General features: G+C 47.8%; 1 protein-coding gene across 1 annotated transcript in view; it reads right to left on the bottom strand.

Annotated features, from left to right (window-relative positions):
- The window catches only part of LOC126474735 (uncharacterized), a 575,439-nt gene that overhangs the window by 214,898 nt on the left and 345,333 nt on the right, over positions 1 to 15,208 (bottom strand). The window contains exon 15 of the mRNA XM_050102214.1: positions 13,748 to 14,013. Within this exon, the coding sequence (XP_049958171.1) occupies positions 13,748 to 14,013 (266 nt within the window). The remainder of the gene's footprint in view (positions 1 to 13,747; positions 14,014 to 15,208) is intronic.

Here is a 15,208-nt window from a genome sequence, read left to right as displayed (position 1 = left end):
AGAGACAGTTAGAATAGCCTTCTGCTGAGTCCATGGCTACGACCTAGCAAGGCGCCATTAGCCTTACCTAGTTTGAGAGTTATCGTATAAATGTCTCAAGAAGAACGTGTAAACCAACAAAGAATAAAGTTAAGTATATTCCAAAGCTACGTATTTTCTTTAGAGCAGTCATAACGTATCCTGTTCCAGACTTGACGCCAGTCGGCGTGTGCGTACGCATGCCTTTCGGCTCCCTTCTCAATGTGGCGTAGCTAGCTTGTTACGCCACAACAGATTGGCGACGAGAGAAGTGTTCTTTCTGATTGCTTCCATTTACTTGTGTCATGGCTTCGCCAGATGTACTGTGCGAATTTTATCGCTTGCCGAATCAGCAGACGCAGGCGTTATTGGATGCCCTTGGACAGCTCGTCCAGGGTCAACGTGCCATTCAAACCGATGCGGCAGCCGCCGCTTCACCGCTACCGCAGCCACAACTCGCAGTTGCACCACCTTTTAGGCACTACGATCCAGCGCAAGAATCATGGCCAGAATGGTCCCGACAGTTTGGCTTTCATCTAGCCGCCTACAGAATTCGAGGTAATGAGCGGCAGCCGTTTTTGCTTTCTTGTGTCGGTGTGTCCACCTACCATGTGATAGTGAAATTGTTTCCCCGACACGACGTAGCAACTATGTCCTACGAAGAAATTTTGTCTGCTTTAGATGCCTATTTCAAAGAAACAGTCAATGCCGTTGCAAAAAGGTATACGTTTTTTCGTACAAAACGTACGGCCGGTCAAACTAATAGGGAGTGGGTAGCAACATTGCAAGGACTTACTAGGGACTGTGCCTTTGACTGTGACTGTGGCCTTTCTTATTCAGATACAATGGTGCGTGATGCAATTGCACAGAACGTTTCTGATGTTCGCATACGGGAGCAAATTTTGAAACTAGTTAATCCCTCCCTTCAACAAGTGATAGACATATTGGATAGACAAGACACACTTGACTGTGCTCAGGAATCTTTTGAAACTTCGCCAGTCGTGTGTAACATTGACCGGCCCGCCGGGCGCGCTGCACGGCCCGGTAACCTGCCCTCGCGCACTTCGACGCAGCGGCCGCCGCGCTCTAAACCAGGTGTGCCGCGCCAGCATACACATGCAGTGAAATCATGCCCGCGGTGTGCAACTAGACATTCGCGTGAACATTGCCCTTCACGCCAAGCTAATTGCTTTTTCTGCAGGAGGAAAGGACATGTTCAAAGTGTTAGCCAGAAAAAGCTCAGATCAGACAATCACAATCATTCCAGGCCCTTTGCTTCGCGCCGGAATCGAACCAAGGACACTCAGGCTCGTGGACCTTCCCCCATGGACATTCATGTAGTTAATTCCACTTCGTCCAGTGCCAATGTCTCTACCTGTGACTGTGTTCGTCCCACACAAAGTGTGCGTCGACGTCGCCGGAAATCACGTCGATTAGCGAGTGATGCTGTACCTGTATCAGTTCAAATTGCACGAGACAGTCGCTCTTGTCGCCAGCAGGACAATAAACTTTTTGTAGATTTGGACTTTAATGGCAAGGTCATACCATTCCAGCTTGATACCGGAGCTGCAGTTTCATTGCTCAATCACGACACGTACAAACAACTGGGCAAACCTCCGTTGCGTTCCGCAAATGTTACGCTCACTACGTATTCCAGACAGAAAATTCCTGTGTTAGGACAGTGCAGCCTTCTTGCAACATACAAGGGACAAACAAAACTTGTGTCATTTTACGTTCTTCGTTCTTCTACTGCAGTGAACTTGTTTGGCTTAGATTTATTTCAGTTGTTTAACATGTCTCTAGTAAATCAGGTACTATCAGTGAATCAGACTGTGCCTTCAGACAGTGTTGCTCGGTTATGTGAAGAATTTGCAGACATTTTTGCACCGGGCCTTGGTTGCGCTAAAAACTATGAAGCACATTTGGAACTGAAAGTAAACGCGCAACCGAAATTTTTCAGAGCGCGCAATGTTCCCCACGCATTGCGTGATGAGGTCGCAAGAACATTAAACGATCTAGAATCACAAGGTGTGAGTGAATGTGCGCAATGCCTCTTCTCTTTCAGCTCCGCTTCATCGCTTACGCCGTAAAGGTGTTCCGTTCGTCTGGACGACGGAATGCGAACGCGCCTTTCGCCAGTTGAAATCGGCGTTGCTTTCTCATACTTGCCTTACGCCATTCGATCCCCAGAAACCCCTTTTGTTGATGGTAGATGCATCGGATTTCGGGATGGGTGCTGTGCTTGCGCACAAAGTTGGCTCGCATGATCGCCCTATTGCCTTTGCGTCCAAATTGCTCTCGTCTGCGCAAAAGAAATTATTCACAGATAGAGAAATAAGCTTTGGCTCTCGTCTTTGGTGTTACTCAGTTCCATGATTTCTTGTATGGTCGTCACTTTACCATCATCACAGACCACAAACCTTTGATGTAGCTTTTTCATCCGCACAAGCCTGTACCTCCGCGTACAGCGCAGAAATTCATTCGCTGGTCTATTTTCCTCTCGCAGTACCGCTACGATATCTTGTATCGGTCCACTGCTAAGCACGGAAACGCCGATGCGTTGTCCCGTTTGCCTATTGCTGAGGATAAAGCATTCGATTCTTCCGAACTTGCTTGCATGTTCCATGAAGTGGTCGAATCGTTTCCGATTGATTTTCGTCGTGTAGCTACAGCCACAGCTGCTGACACTGTCCTTGCTACCGTTTTGCGTTTTGTTGCTACGCAATGGCCTTTGTCAAAGTCTCGGATCGAGGATCCGTTGGTTCGCCGATTTTTTGCTCACAAGGAGAGACTTTTTGTTCGACGTGGTGTTTTGTTGTTACGTTCTGATAATGATCAGTCCAGAGTCGTGGTCCCACGTTCGTTACAGTCCTCTGTCTTACGGCTTCTTCACCAAGGACATTGGGGTATAGTGCGAACGAAACAACTTGCTCGTCAGCACTGTACTTGGTTCGGAATCGATGCTGCGATTACGAATATGTGTTCTTCTTGCATGACGTGTGCCGAACAACAATCCGCGCCGTCGCGGAAAGTCTTTGCATGGCCAAAAGCCACTTCCCCTTGGCAACGCTTGCACATTGATTTTGCTGGTCCATTCAGGAATGCTCGATGGTTGGTTCTGGTCGATGCCTTCAGTAATTTTCCTTTTGTTGTCCGGATGTCTTCCACGACGTCCTCTGCCACCATCCAAGCGTTGTCTGCTATCTTTTGCATTGAAGGTCTTCCGCAGACTATTGTTTCCGACAATGGCCCACAATTCATGTCCGCAGAATTTCTGTCTTTCTGCCAGGCCAATGGTATTCAACATCTGACATCCGCGCCGTTTTCGCCTCAGTCAAAAGGTGCCGCTGAACGATTGGTCCGGACTTTCAAGTCCCAGATGTTGAAGTTGAAAGAGTCGCATTCTCGGGAGGACGCGTTGTTGCTCTTTTTGTCTTCGTATCGCTCTCAGCCCCGAGATGGTCGCTCGCCGGCTGAGTTGCTCCACGGTCGTCCTCATCGACCCTTGATGTCTTTGCTGCATCCGCCGCATCAGGTTCCTGTGCAGCGGCAGACTCCTGCTTTTGCTCCAGGCGACGTTGTATTCTTTCGCAACTGTCGAGGTTCACGGCGTTGGCTCGCAGGGCGCATTATTCGCTGCCTCGGCCGCGCGATGTATTTGGTTTTGGGGGCCTCTGGTGAGGTGCGTCGGCATCTCAATCAGCTGCGCCTCTGTCGTCACACGGGTTCTGCCGCTCCCCGTCTGCTTTCAGCGACGGTGCCGTCCGGTCAGCGCCCTGGGGACCCATCTACTGGCTCGCCTCATCCCCAGGTGTTACCGACGATCCCTTCCATTTTGCCCCATGGCGACGCGCCGCCGCAGCAGCCGCCGCCGCCGCCGCCGCCGCCGCTTGTTCTCCCGCCGGCGCCGCCCGCATTCGACGCTTCGCTGCAGCCGCCAAGCGCCTCCCTGGGTCACGCGCCGCCGATCGCTTCCCGTGACCAGCTGTCCTCCGCCATGGAACTCTTGCCCGCTCCGGACCACATGATGTCATCGCGCGTCGGATACCCCGACGCAATGGAGGTCGACCCTTCGGCCCCTCCTGTCTCTTTCCGGGCGCATACGCCGCACGTTGACGTGCACCCTGGACTAGGTTTTCAGGCGTTTCCTAGCTCCCCTCGGACCGAATGGCCGGGTGCGGATGGCACAGCCTCGCCTGTTGTTAGGCTCCCCACCTCATCGCATACGTCAACATGGGGTCCTCCCCACGGCGGGCGGAAGCCTTATCTCACGACCGTTCGCCGATTTGTGGGGGAGGAATGTGGTGTCACCGCCAGACACCACACTTGCTAGGTGGTAGCTTAAATCGGCCGCGATCCATTTAGTACATGTCGGACCCGCGTGTCGCCACTGTGTGATCGCAGACCGAGCGCCACCACAAGGCAGGTCTCGAGATACGATGTAGCACTCGCCCCAGTTGTACGACGACATTGCTAGCGACAATACGGACGAAGCCTTCCTCTCATTTGCCGAGAGACAGTTAGAATAGCCTTCTGCTGAGTCCGTGGCTACGACCTAGCAAGGCGCCATTAGCCTTACGTAGTTTGAGAGTTATCGTATAAATGTCTCAAGAAGAACGTGTAAACCAACAAAGAATAAAGTTAAGTATATTCCAAAGCTACGTATTTTCTTTATAGCAGTCATAACGTATCCTGTTCCAGACTTGACGCCAGTCGGCGTGTGTGTACGCGTGCCTTTCGGCTCCCTTCTCAGTGTGGCGTAGCTAGCTTGTTAGGCCACAACAGCAGGTTCGAATCCTGCCTCGGGCATAGATGTCTGTGATGTCCTTAGGTTAGTTAGGTTTAACTAGTTCTAAGTTCTAGGGGACTGATGACCACAGATGTTAAGTCCCATAGTGCTCAGAACCATTTGAATCACACCGTTCTGCATTAAATGTTTACTGAAAGTCAATGAAGAGACCACACCCTATCTGCAGAAAACACGCCCATATCGTAACACCTTATGACGTTTCAGTCACATATCCCGTTTTCTACGACTGTTACGCAGCTACGTTGTGACTTAGATAGTTCAAATGGCTCTAAGCACTATGGGACTTAATATCTGAGATCATCAGTCCCCTAGACTTAGAACTACTTAAACCTAACTAACCTAAAGACATCACACACATCCATGCCCGAAGCAGGATTCGAACCTGCGACCGTAGCAGCAGCGCGGTTCCGGAGTGAAACGCCTAGAACCGCTCGGCCACAGCGGCCGTCCAGTCCGGAGCCGCGCTGTTGCTACGGTCGCAGGTTCGAATCCTGCCTCGGGCATGGGTGTATGTGATGTCCTTCGGTTAGTTAGGTTTAAGTAGTTCTAAGTTCTAGGGGACTGATGACCACAGCAGTTGAGTCCCATAGTGCTCAGAGCCATTTGAACCATTTTGAACCACAGCGGCTGGCTGTGACTTAGAGCAGTGTGTGTGCGAAAACAGGCCTGCAAACGCCGTGGCCGGTTATTTTCGGCTGGAAACGTCCCTATAGCCTCTTTTGTTCGCAGAAAGACCGTCGCTGCATCTCTTTAACTCGAGCGGGGCGAATAGGCAGTTAGCAGAACTTGGGCAAAGAGCCAATCTGTGGCTATTCAAAGCCAGGCTGACTCCTGCAAACCCCACTCCCACCGACTCCCCACTCGGGGACAGTGTATGCCATGGCCAACCTACAGCCCTCCAGAGAATGATTGAGAGCACCATTCCTTCTTTTCTGCATGAATTCAAAAGGGAGATGCCAAGGCACCATCTTGCTAGCATGGGAGAATCGGTGGCGTTCGCTCTAAAAATTTGGTTCAGCCAATAGTATTGCATTGCTCTGGATAGAGGTCTTGGTGCAGTGCTATCGCCGAACTCCTAATTCGTGTTAAAATGTGCTTTTTGTACTCAAACGGAGGGAAGTTGCGTGCGCTGTCCCTTGCTTCTTCACAGATTTAGCAACAACGGTCGCCCATAACGATGGCAACAGCATCCCCTCTACAGTATGTAGAGTTTTTGAAAACAGAGGGCTGAGGGTCGTGAACATGGATACTGAGCACTTTGCCACGGACCGTCGTTTATCTCCAACCACCGTTTGGAACTGATCGGCCTATATTAGGTTTTTAAGTGGATGTAAGTTACACAATTGCGGTAGCGATCCATGTCTTGTGCAGCTCGTTACTTGCTGACTTTGATACACAACTTGTGTTGCTTATTTTGATTACATTTGCAGCTCTTTGCTCTAACGTTGTCCTCCATTACGCGAGGTGCCAAGATAAGCAGATCTTGTGTGCTAGCTCCATACAGTTTTCCACAGTTTTTTCGTGGACCCCTCTGTGTTAGCATCATTTTGCAATCTGGTTTTAACAACGTAGAAATTTTCTGTATGTTAATTTCATTATGCCTCATGTCAATCATTAGAGCAAATAAATTACCATCGTTTTGAGTCGTGACTTAGATTTGAAGACCTTTCAACTTGTTCTGGTTAGACTAGCCTTTAAAAATAAATATAACAGGGCTATGTTTCAAATTAGTTCACTACAGTGCGTTTGAGTTGCCCTCGTACATAGTGGCCCACTACAAGTATAACTTTTTTATTATTCCGTCAAAGCTGGGAGCATAGAATTCGGCTGGCCGGGGTGGCCGAGCGGTTTTAGGCGCTTCAGTCTGGAGCCGCCCGATCGCTACGGTCGCAGGTTCGAATCCTGCCTCGGGCATGGTTGTGTGTGATGTCCTTAGGTTAGTTAGGTTTAAGTAGTTCTAAGTTCTAGGGGACTGATGACCTCAGAAGTTAAGTCCCATAGTGCTCAGAGCCATTTGAACCATAGAATTCGCTCGCCTTATCTGTAAGATTTAACTTTTGCAGGTGTTATTTTGTCAAAGCAACGAGGATTGTATTTGCTCATCTTATTCGTATATCAGTACTCTACTCCGTTCATCATAAGGACAAACCTGATGTAAACAAACACAATAGCGATGATTGGTCATACGTCGTAGCACAGGTACACTGGCGTTGATGCGCTCTTTTAAGTAGGTCCTACTTATGTATTAGATTTATTATTACTAAGTTACGTTAAATGAAACCTTAAGATATTCAGATGTGTCAACAGCAATCAACGTCTTACTTAATCACGCTTTAGCTATATACTTTATACCACAAAAATCCTGTACAGTCACAGCCTTTGCACTGTTGTGATCTGATTGTCGCGCTGTTAATACGCAGTACGGAAATGACTGAGTCTGCTTCCTGTCCGAAGTGAAACACGCGTGTCGAACATGGATAAAAGGTGCCAATAAACAGGCTGTTCTTAACGCTTTCCGTAAATTTACAGAGATATTCGGCTATGAAGATCTCCAAGTGACTGTATTAGCTACAGAAATACGTAGTGAAATCGGTAGCGTAGTGGACTGATAAATAACTGCATTCATCATCATTTTTATGAATAATGCAAGTCTTCTTGAATATAATTACATGCGGCACGCGAAATTCCTGTTTCCATTTCAAACATAAATTCTTAATCATCGATATTTTATGAATTACTGTTAATAAAGGTTGCTTAAATTAAGAAAACATAACAATTTACTTTCTTAAAGCAAAAATGAAAAACCAAATATTCTTTATTTGGACTATGTCCATTGTTTTATACCATAGATGTAGGTAAGTGTAGTAGAAACATGAAAATCATTTTCACAGCATCGAACACACAGTACAAATGCTGCATTTTTTTGTTTGATAATTCACCATTACGGTATGAACCCAACAGAACTGATCTGGAGCCAAGATAAGGGATTTTTTCCGGAGAAATAACAAGATTGTTTAGCTGCCAGACGTACTGGAACTGAAGCACACAGCTTTTTCACCTTTCACTGTCGAACGCTGGCGGGATGTAGAACGGCTCGTCATAAAAGAAGAGGAGAAAATTGGCTTCGTGGATGCCGTTGTTTATCATCTCGTTATCAAAGTAGCAGATGACGATTCCAGAACGGAAATGTGTATCTCGGATTCGGATAAGGAAGGAGCTAAGAGAATACCAGACGACTGTCTGTAATTGATACCTTCATGGCTTCAGTATTCAACCGGTGAAATGCCTGCAGTATGCTTTTGCACCACACATAGCTCGCTCAGAAAAATTACCCTGTGTTAAGGTTAGGAATTTTCATCACTCTTCTTTGTAATTAGAATACTATGACAGGTGAGAACGTGAGCATTTTATGCCTTCCGTCTGGTCACCTAAGAAGCGCGCGATAGTGCTGGAGTTTAGTTGAATATTATTTCATGCTCTTTAAAAATTAAATGACATTCGAAGCTATATTCTTTCTTTGCTCGTCTCGTTTTACGTCTGAACTGAAATTGCTTACTTCATTGCAGGTTAGTTAGACCGCTGGTAGACCAGTGCTGTCTAAGTTTAATGCACCGGTAAAGCTGTTGTCCCGCATTACCTCTCAACCTATGTGCGTGTAACACAGCATAAAACGTATCCTTATGACTGTATTGGATCTGCGGACCTAGAAACGACGGAGAGGCTCCGTTCCCGCCGTAGCCCTCAGTGGTTCACAACCCCACAACAGGCTACAGCAGTCCACCTACCCCACCGACGTCCGTCACCGAACCCAGGATTACTGTGCGGTTCGACCCCCAGTGGATCCCCACCCCGAACGTCTCACACCAAACGAGTGTAATCCCAATGTTTGCGTGGTAGAGTAATTATGGTGTACACGTACGTGGAGAAAGTGTTTGCGCAGCAGTCGCCGACATAATGTAACTGAGGCGGAATGAGGGGAACCATCCCGCATACGCCGAGGCAGATGGAAAACCGCCTTAAAAACCATCCACAGACTGGCTGGAACACCGAACCTCGACACCAATACGTCGGGCAGATTCGTGCCGGGGACCGGTACGCCTGCGGCTGGTCCCGGCGGAGGTTCGAGTCCTCCCTCGGGCATGGATGCGTGTATTTGTCCTTAGGATAATTTAGGTTAAGTAGTGTGTAAGCTTAGGGACTGATGACCTTAGCAGTAAAGTCCCATAAGATTTCACACACATTTTTGAAGACTGATACCGGCAATGTAAGCCACGCGGAATGCCCAGGTTTTTGTGTATTTTTATTTTATCTACGGTGTCAGTATATTTTAATGACATTTACTTTACTTACAGAAACTACTGTACATGTGACAACTTAACTTGCTTTTTTTTTGGCACTGCCAGCATTTGGGCAATTTCTTGCCGAGCATAATTTTGTTTTAAATAATCTTGACGGGTGTGCCGCCAGATGACGTTGTGCAAATCCCACAATATTTCTTCGGAGCAACTGTCCAACATCATCAGGTGGTTGAACCTCGCTGGTGGCTAGGTACGACTGACAAGATCCGCATGTCGACGCCGCTGTATATAGAGCACGCGCGTGAAGATTGCGCAGGCGCGGAAACCACGCATGCGCAAAAATTTGCAGATAGATGGCGCCAGACTCAAACGCCCTCTGCCGGGAGACGCAGAGCGGCCGTTCTGCGCGTGCGCTGACGCAGTGTTTACTAACATGCTGCCAAAGTTATGACGGGTCTATTATCGGAAGCTCTTTGCTTTCTCGTCGTGATTTAACAGCAGCCAATGCAGGGTTCCAGGCTGTACTCAATTCAAATCCCGCATCCCTGTTGATAAGGTTATCAGCTGTGGGGATATGTATTGCCTCCTTAATGACGCAATCCCAGAAAGAGGATGCTGGGGATAAAACTTCCGTCTTCTCATAAATCATGTGATGTCCTGTGTTCAGACAGTGTATGATTCTGATGTTCATCGCAACGTTCTTGTACCGTGCGACATGTCTGACCTATGTATGCCGCCCCACACTTACAAGGAATCTTGTACACACCACGTTTCCTCAGACCGAGATCATCCTTAACCGAACCTAACAGGTTCCTCAGTTTCGCAGATGGTCGGTCGGAAAACACACTTGATGTCATATCTTTCGAGGACTCTTCCGATTCTTGATGACATGGCACCAAAGTACGGCAAGAAGGCAAAGGTGGTGGGTGTTTTCGTATCTTCATTATGCTCCATAGATTGAACTCGCTTGGGCCTGAATGCATTAATTATTTGTCTCTCAGAATAACCGTTTTGACGGAAGACAGTCTTCAAATGTTGCATCTCACTCGGCAGGCTTCCAGAGTCAGATACCACACGCGCTCTATGAACTAGCGTACGTAATGCACTACCGCATTGTGCTGGATGATGTCAGCTTGTGGCCTGCAAATATAGATCTGTATGCGTTGGCTTGCGGTGTCCCAAGGTTCCATCTGCTTTCCTTCGTACCAAAACATCAAGAAAAGGTAGAGTGCCATCTTTTTCCACTTGCATAGTGAAGTTAATATTCGGATGGAGCGAATTTAGATGTTGAAGAAACGTAGCTAGAATATCCAGTCCATGTGGCCACACCACAAACGTATCGTCAGCATACCGCAGAAAACAAGAGGGTTTGAGAGTGGCTGACTGTAGTGCTTTATCTTCAAAGTCCTACACGCCTACGCCAACCAGAGAAGTCGGCAATTGCAGAACACTGTCTGAACACAGGACATCACATGATTTATGAAAAGACGGAAGTTTTATCCCCAGCATCCTCTTTCTGGGATTGCGTCATTAAAGAGGCAATACATATCTTAAGGTAAGGCAAACCTACGTTTCTAGCATTTGTAGACTTAGAGAAAGCTTTTGACAATGTTGACTGGAATTCTTTCAAATTCTAAAGGTGGCAGAGGTAAAATACAGGGAGCGAAAGGCTATTTACAATTTGTACAGAAACCAGATGGCAGTTATAAGAGTCGAGGGACATGAAAGGGAAGCAGTGGTTGGGAAGGGAGTGAGACAGGGTTGTAGCCTCTCCCCGATGTTGTTCAATCTGTATATTGAGCAAGCAGTAAAGGAAACAAAAGAAAAATTCGGAGTAGGTATTAAAATCCATGGAGAAGAAATAAAAACTTTGAGGTTCGCCGATGACATTGTAATTCTCTCAGAGACAGCAAAGGACTTGGAAGAGCAGTTGAATGGAATGGACAGTGTCTTGAAAGGAGGATATAAGATGAACATCAACAAAAGCAAAACGAGGATAATGGAATGTAGTCGAATTAAGTCGGGTGATGCTGAGGGAATTCGATTAGGAAATGAGACACTTAAACTAGTAAAGGAGTTTTGCTATTTGGGGAGCAAAATAACTGATGATGGTCGAAGTAGAGAGGATATAAAATGTAGACTGGCAATGGCAAGGAAAGCTTTTCTGAAGAAGAGAAATTTGTTAACATCGAGTATAGATTTAAGTGTCAGGAAGTCATTTCTGAAAGTATTTGTATGGAGTGTAGCCACGTATGGAAGTGAAACATGGACGATAAATAGTTTGGACAAGAAGAGAATAGAAGCATTTGAAATGTGGTGCTACAGAAGAATGCTGAAGATTAGATGGGTAGATCACATAACTAATGAGGAAGTATTGAACAGGATTGGGGAGAAGAGAAGTTTGTGGCACAACTTGACCAGAAGACGGGATCGGTTGGTAGGACATGTTCTGAGGCATCAAGGGATCACCAATTTAGTATTGGAGGGCAGCGTGGAGGGTAAAAATCGTAGAGGGAGACCAGGAGATGAAGGATGTAGATTGCAGTAGGTACTGGGAGATGAAGAAGCTTGCACAGGATAGAGCAGCATGGAGAGCTGCATCAAACCAGTCTCAGGACTGAAGACCACAACAACAACAACATATCCGTACAGCTGATAACCTTATCAACAGGGATGCGGGATTTGAATTGAGTACAGCCTGGAACCCTGCATTGGCTGCTGTTAAATCACGACGAGAAAGGAAAGAGCTTCCGATAATAGACCCGTCATAACTTTGGCAGCATGTTAGTAAACACTGCGTAAGCGCACGCGCAGAACGGTCGCTCTGCGTCTCCCGGCAGAGGGCGTTTGAGTCTGGCGCCATCTATCTGCAAATTTTTGCGCATGCGTGGTTTCCGCGCCTGCGCAATCTCCACGCGCGTGCTCTATATACAGCGGCGTCGACATGCGGATCTTGTCAGTCGTACCTAGCCACCAGCGAGGTTCAACCACCTGATGATGTTGGACAGTTGCTCCGAAGAAATATTGTGGGATTTGCACAACGTCATCAGGCGGCACACCCGTGAAGATTATTTACAACATATCCGCCGGGAAAGCCTGAACAGTCACATCATTTTGTTTGTTTAACATTTTTTGATGGTGATCTTAATGATCCCATAAACACCTGTGGGATCTGTACTTTTCTATCAACGAAACTACGCCTTCACCCAATCGCTCCGTCACCACGCAATATCAAAATAAACAACACCAGCAACACGTTGCGCACGAAAAATAGACCATTGTGGCAAAGCGAATGCGCTGTGTATATCTTCGAAGTTAGCGCCGAAGCGGAGAGGACGCTAACTTTCTTTTATTGTTCGCTCTAAAACTGACACCTAGCTGATCACAAGGGAACGCTTGCGAGTACGACCCACACAAGGCCAAACACCACTCGCCAGTTGTTTACACCAGAGAGAATTCTCGTTCGCTTTTGCGTGTTCGCTTGTGTTAGCTTCGGTGTAAAGGGAGCTTAACATGAGTACACCGAGATGACAAAAGTCATGGTATAGCCATATGCATATATAGAGATGTGGGAAGGTATAAAAGGACAGTGCATATGCGAGTTGTCATTTGTGCTCAGGTGATTCATGCGAAAAGGTCCGACGTCATTATGGCCGCACGACGGGGACTAACGGACTTTGAACTAGAGGCATGGGACATTCCATTTCGCAAATCGTTATGGAATTCGGTATTCCGAGATCGATGGTTTCAAGACCGTGCCGAGAATAATAAACTTCGGGCATTACCTCTCACCAGGGACAACTCAGTGACCGACGGCCTCTACCTAACGACTGAGAGCAGCGGCGTTTGCGTAGAGTTGTCAGCGCTAGCAGACAAGCAGCACTGCGTGAAATAACCGCAGAAAGCAGCGAGGGACATAAGCAGCGAGGGACATAAGTTAGGACAGCGCGGTGAAATTTGGTGTTAATGGTCTTGGCAGCACACGACCGACTGGAGCGTCTTCGAGTGTGGGGCAAACACCACGGACCAAAATTGTCAACAAGGAACTGTGCTAGCTGGTGGTACCTCCATATATGGTGTGGGCTGTGTTTACATTGCATGGACTGGGTTCTCTGGCCCAACCGAACCGATCATTGACTGGAAATGGTTTTGTTCAGCTACTTGGATACCATTTGCAACCATTCAGAGACCTCATGTTTCCGAACAATGATGTCATGTCAGTGGGCCACAATTTTTAGCGATTGGTTAGAAGAACATTGTCTACAACTCGGGAGTGATTTGGCCACACAGATAGCTCGGTATGAATCCCACATGTATGGGATGTAATAGAGAGGTCAGTTCACGCTCAAAATCCTGAGCCGGAAACACTTTTATGACTATGGACGGCTGTAGAGGCTCAATATTTCTACAGAGGATCTCCAACGATTTGTTGAGTCCGTCCCACGTCATGCTGCTGCACTATGCGGGGCGCTAGAACGTTCGAAGGAGGTATCCCAAGATGTTTGTCAGGTAAGGGCAAGTACAGTAAGGTACGATCTGTTCTCGGATGTAGTTAATTGGCAGACTGGGGAAATTGTAACCTTTTTACGTGTGGAAGTCGAAGTAACTGGGAAGTGCTTACCTCGAGTATCCCTGCACCGTCGGGACACGAGGGGGTGGCGGCGTCGACGGTGCCAGAGGCGGGGGGCGCGGCGTCGGCGGCGGGGGTGGGCGCGAGAGCGAGCGCGACGTGGTGCAGCTCGAGCAGGATGGTGTGCGCGGGCGGCGCCACCAGCAGCGTGGCCAGGTCGACGTGCGGGGGCGGCGGCCGCGGCCAGTTGAGGTGCAGCAGAGAGCCCACCGCGCCGCTCGCCAGCCGCAGCACGCGACGCTCCAGCGCCGCGCCCACTGCCAGCCACAGGTGTGGTAAACGTCACGTGATACTAGTTTTACACAAGCTCTGACCAGTACGGGTGTCTGTATCGTCCAATAAGTGAATAGAAATAATAAAAAAATATCTGTATCTAAATAAATTCTCTGTAGGCCGCTGTACACTGTGTGGTGGGCAGTACATCATACCAGTATTGTTTTCTGGCATATATCATTCTCGCATATTTTGTACTAGCTGAGTAACCGAAATTGCCTGGGTATGTACGAGGGCAGTTCAATAAGTAATGCAACACATTTTTTTTCTCGGCCAATTTTGGTTGAATAAACCGGAAATTTCTTGTGGAATATTTTCAAACATTCCCGCTTCGTCTCGTATAGGTTCATTGACTTCCGTCAGGTGGCAGCGCTGTACGGAGCTGTTAAAATGGCGTCTGTAACGGATGTGCGTTGCAAACAACGGGCAGTGATCGAGTTTCTTTTGGCGGATAACCAGGGCATCTCAGATATTCATAGGCGCTTGCAGAATGTCTACGGTGATCTGGCAGTGGACAAAAGCACGGTGAGTCGTTGGGCAAGGTCAAGCAAGACTGTCTGATCTCCCGCGTGCGGGCCGGCCGTGCACAGCTGTGACTCCTGCAATGGCGGAGTGTGCGAACACACTCGTTCGAGATGATCGACGGATCACCATCAAACAACTCAGTGCTCAACTTGACATCTCTGTTGGTAGTGCTGTCACAATTGTTCACCAGTTGGGATATTCAAAGGTTTGTTCCCGCTGTGTCCCTCGTTGTCTAACCGAACACCATAAAGAGCAAAGGAGAACCATCTGTGCGGAATTGCTTGCTCGTCATGTGGCTGAGGGTGACAATTTCTTGTCAAAGATTGTTACAGGCGATGAAACATGGGTTCATCACTTCGAACCTGAAACAAAACGGCAATCAATGGAGTGGCGCCACACCCACTCCCCTACCAAGAAAAAGTTTAAAGCCATACCCTCAGCCGGTAAAGTCATGGTTACAGTCTTCTGGGACGCTGAAGGGGTTATTCTGTTCGATGTCCTTCCCCATGGTCAAACGATCAACTCTGAAGTGTATTGTGCTACTCTTCAGAAATTGAAGAAACGACTTCAGCGTGTTCGTAGGCACAAAAATCTGAACGAACTTCTCCTTCTTCATGACAACGCAAGACCCCACACAAGTCTTTGCACCCGAGA

The sequence above is a fragment of the Schistocerca serialis genome, chromosome 4, assembly GCF_023864345.2.
Source record: "Schistocerca serialis cubense isolate TAMUIC-IGC-003099 chromosome 4, iqSchSeri2.2, whole genome shotgun sequence".
Taxonomy (NCBI): Eukaryota; Metazoa; Arthropoda; class Insecta; order Orthoptera; family Acrididae; genus Schistocerca; species Schistocerca serialis.
The sequence above is the reverse complement of the archived record's forward strand: the minus strand, read 5'-3'. Positions and strand labels throughout refer to the sequence as shown.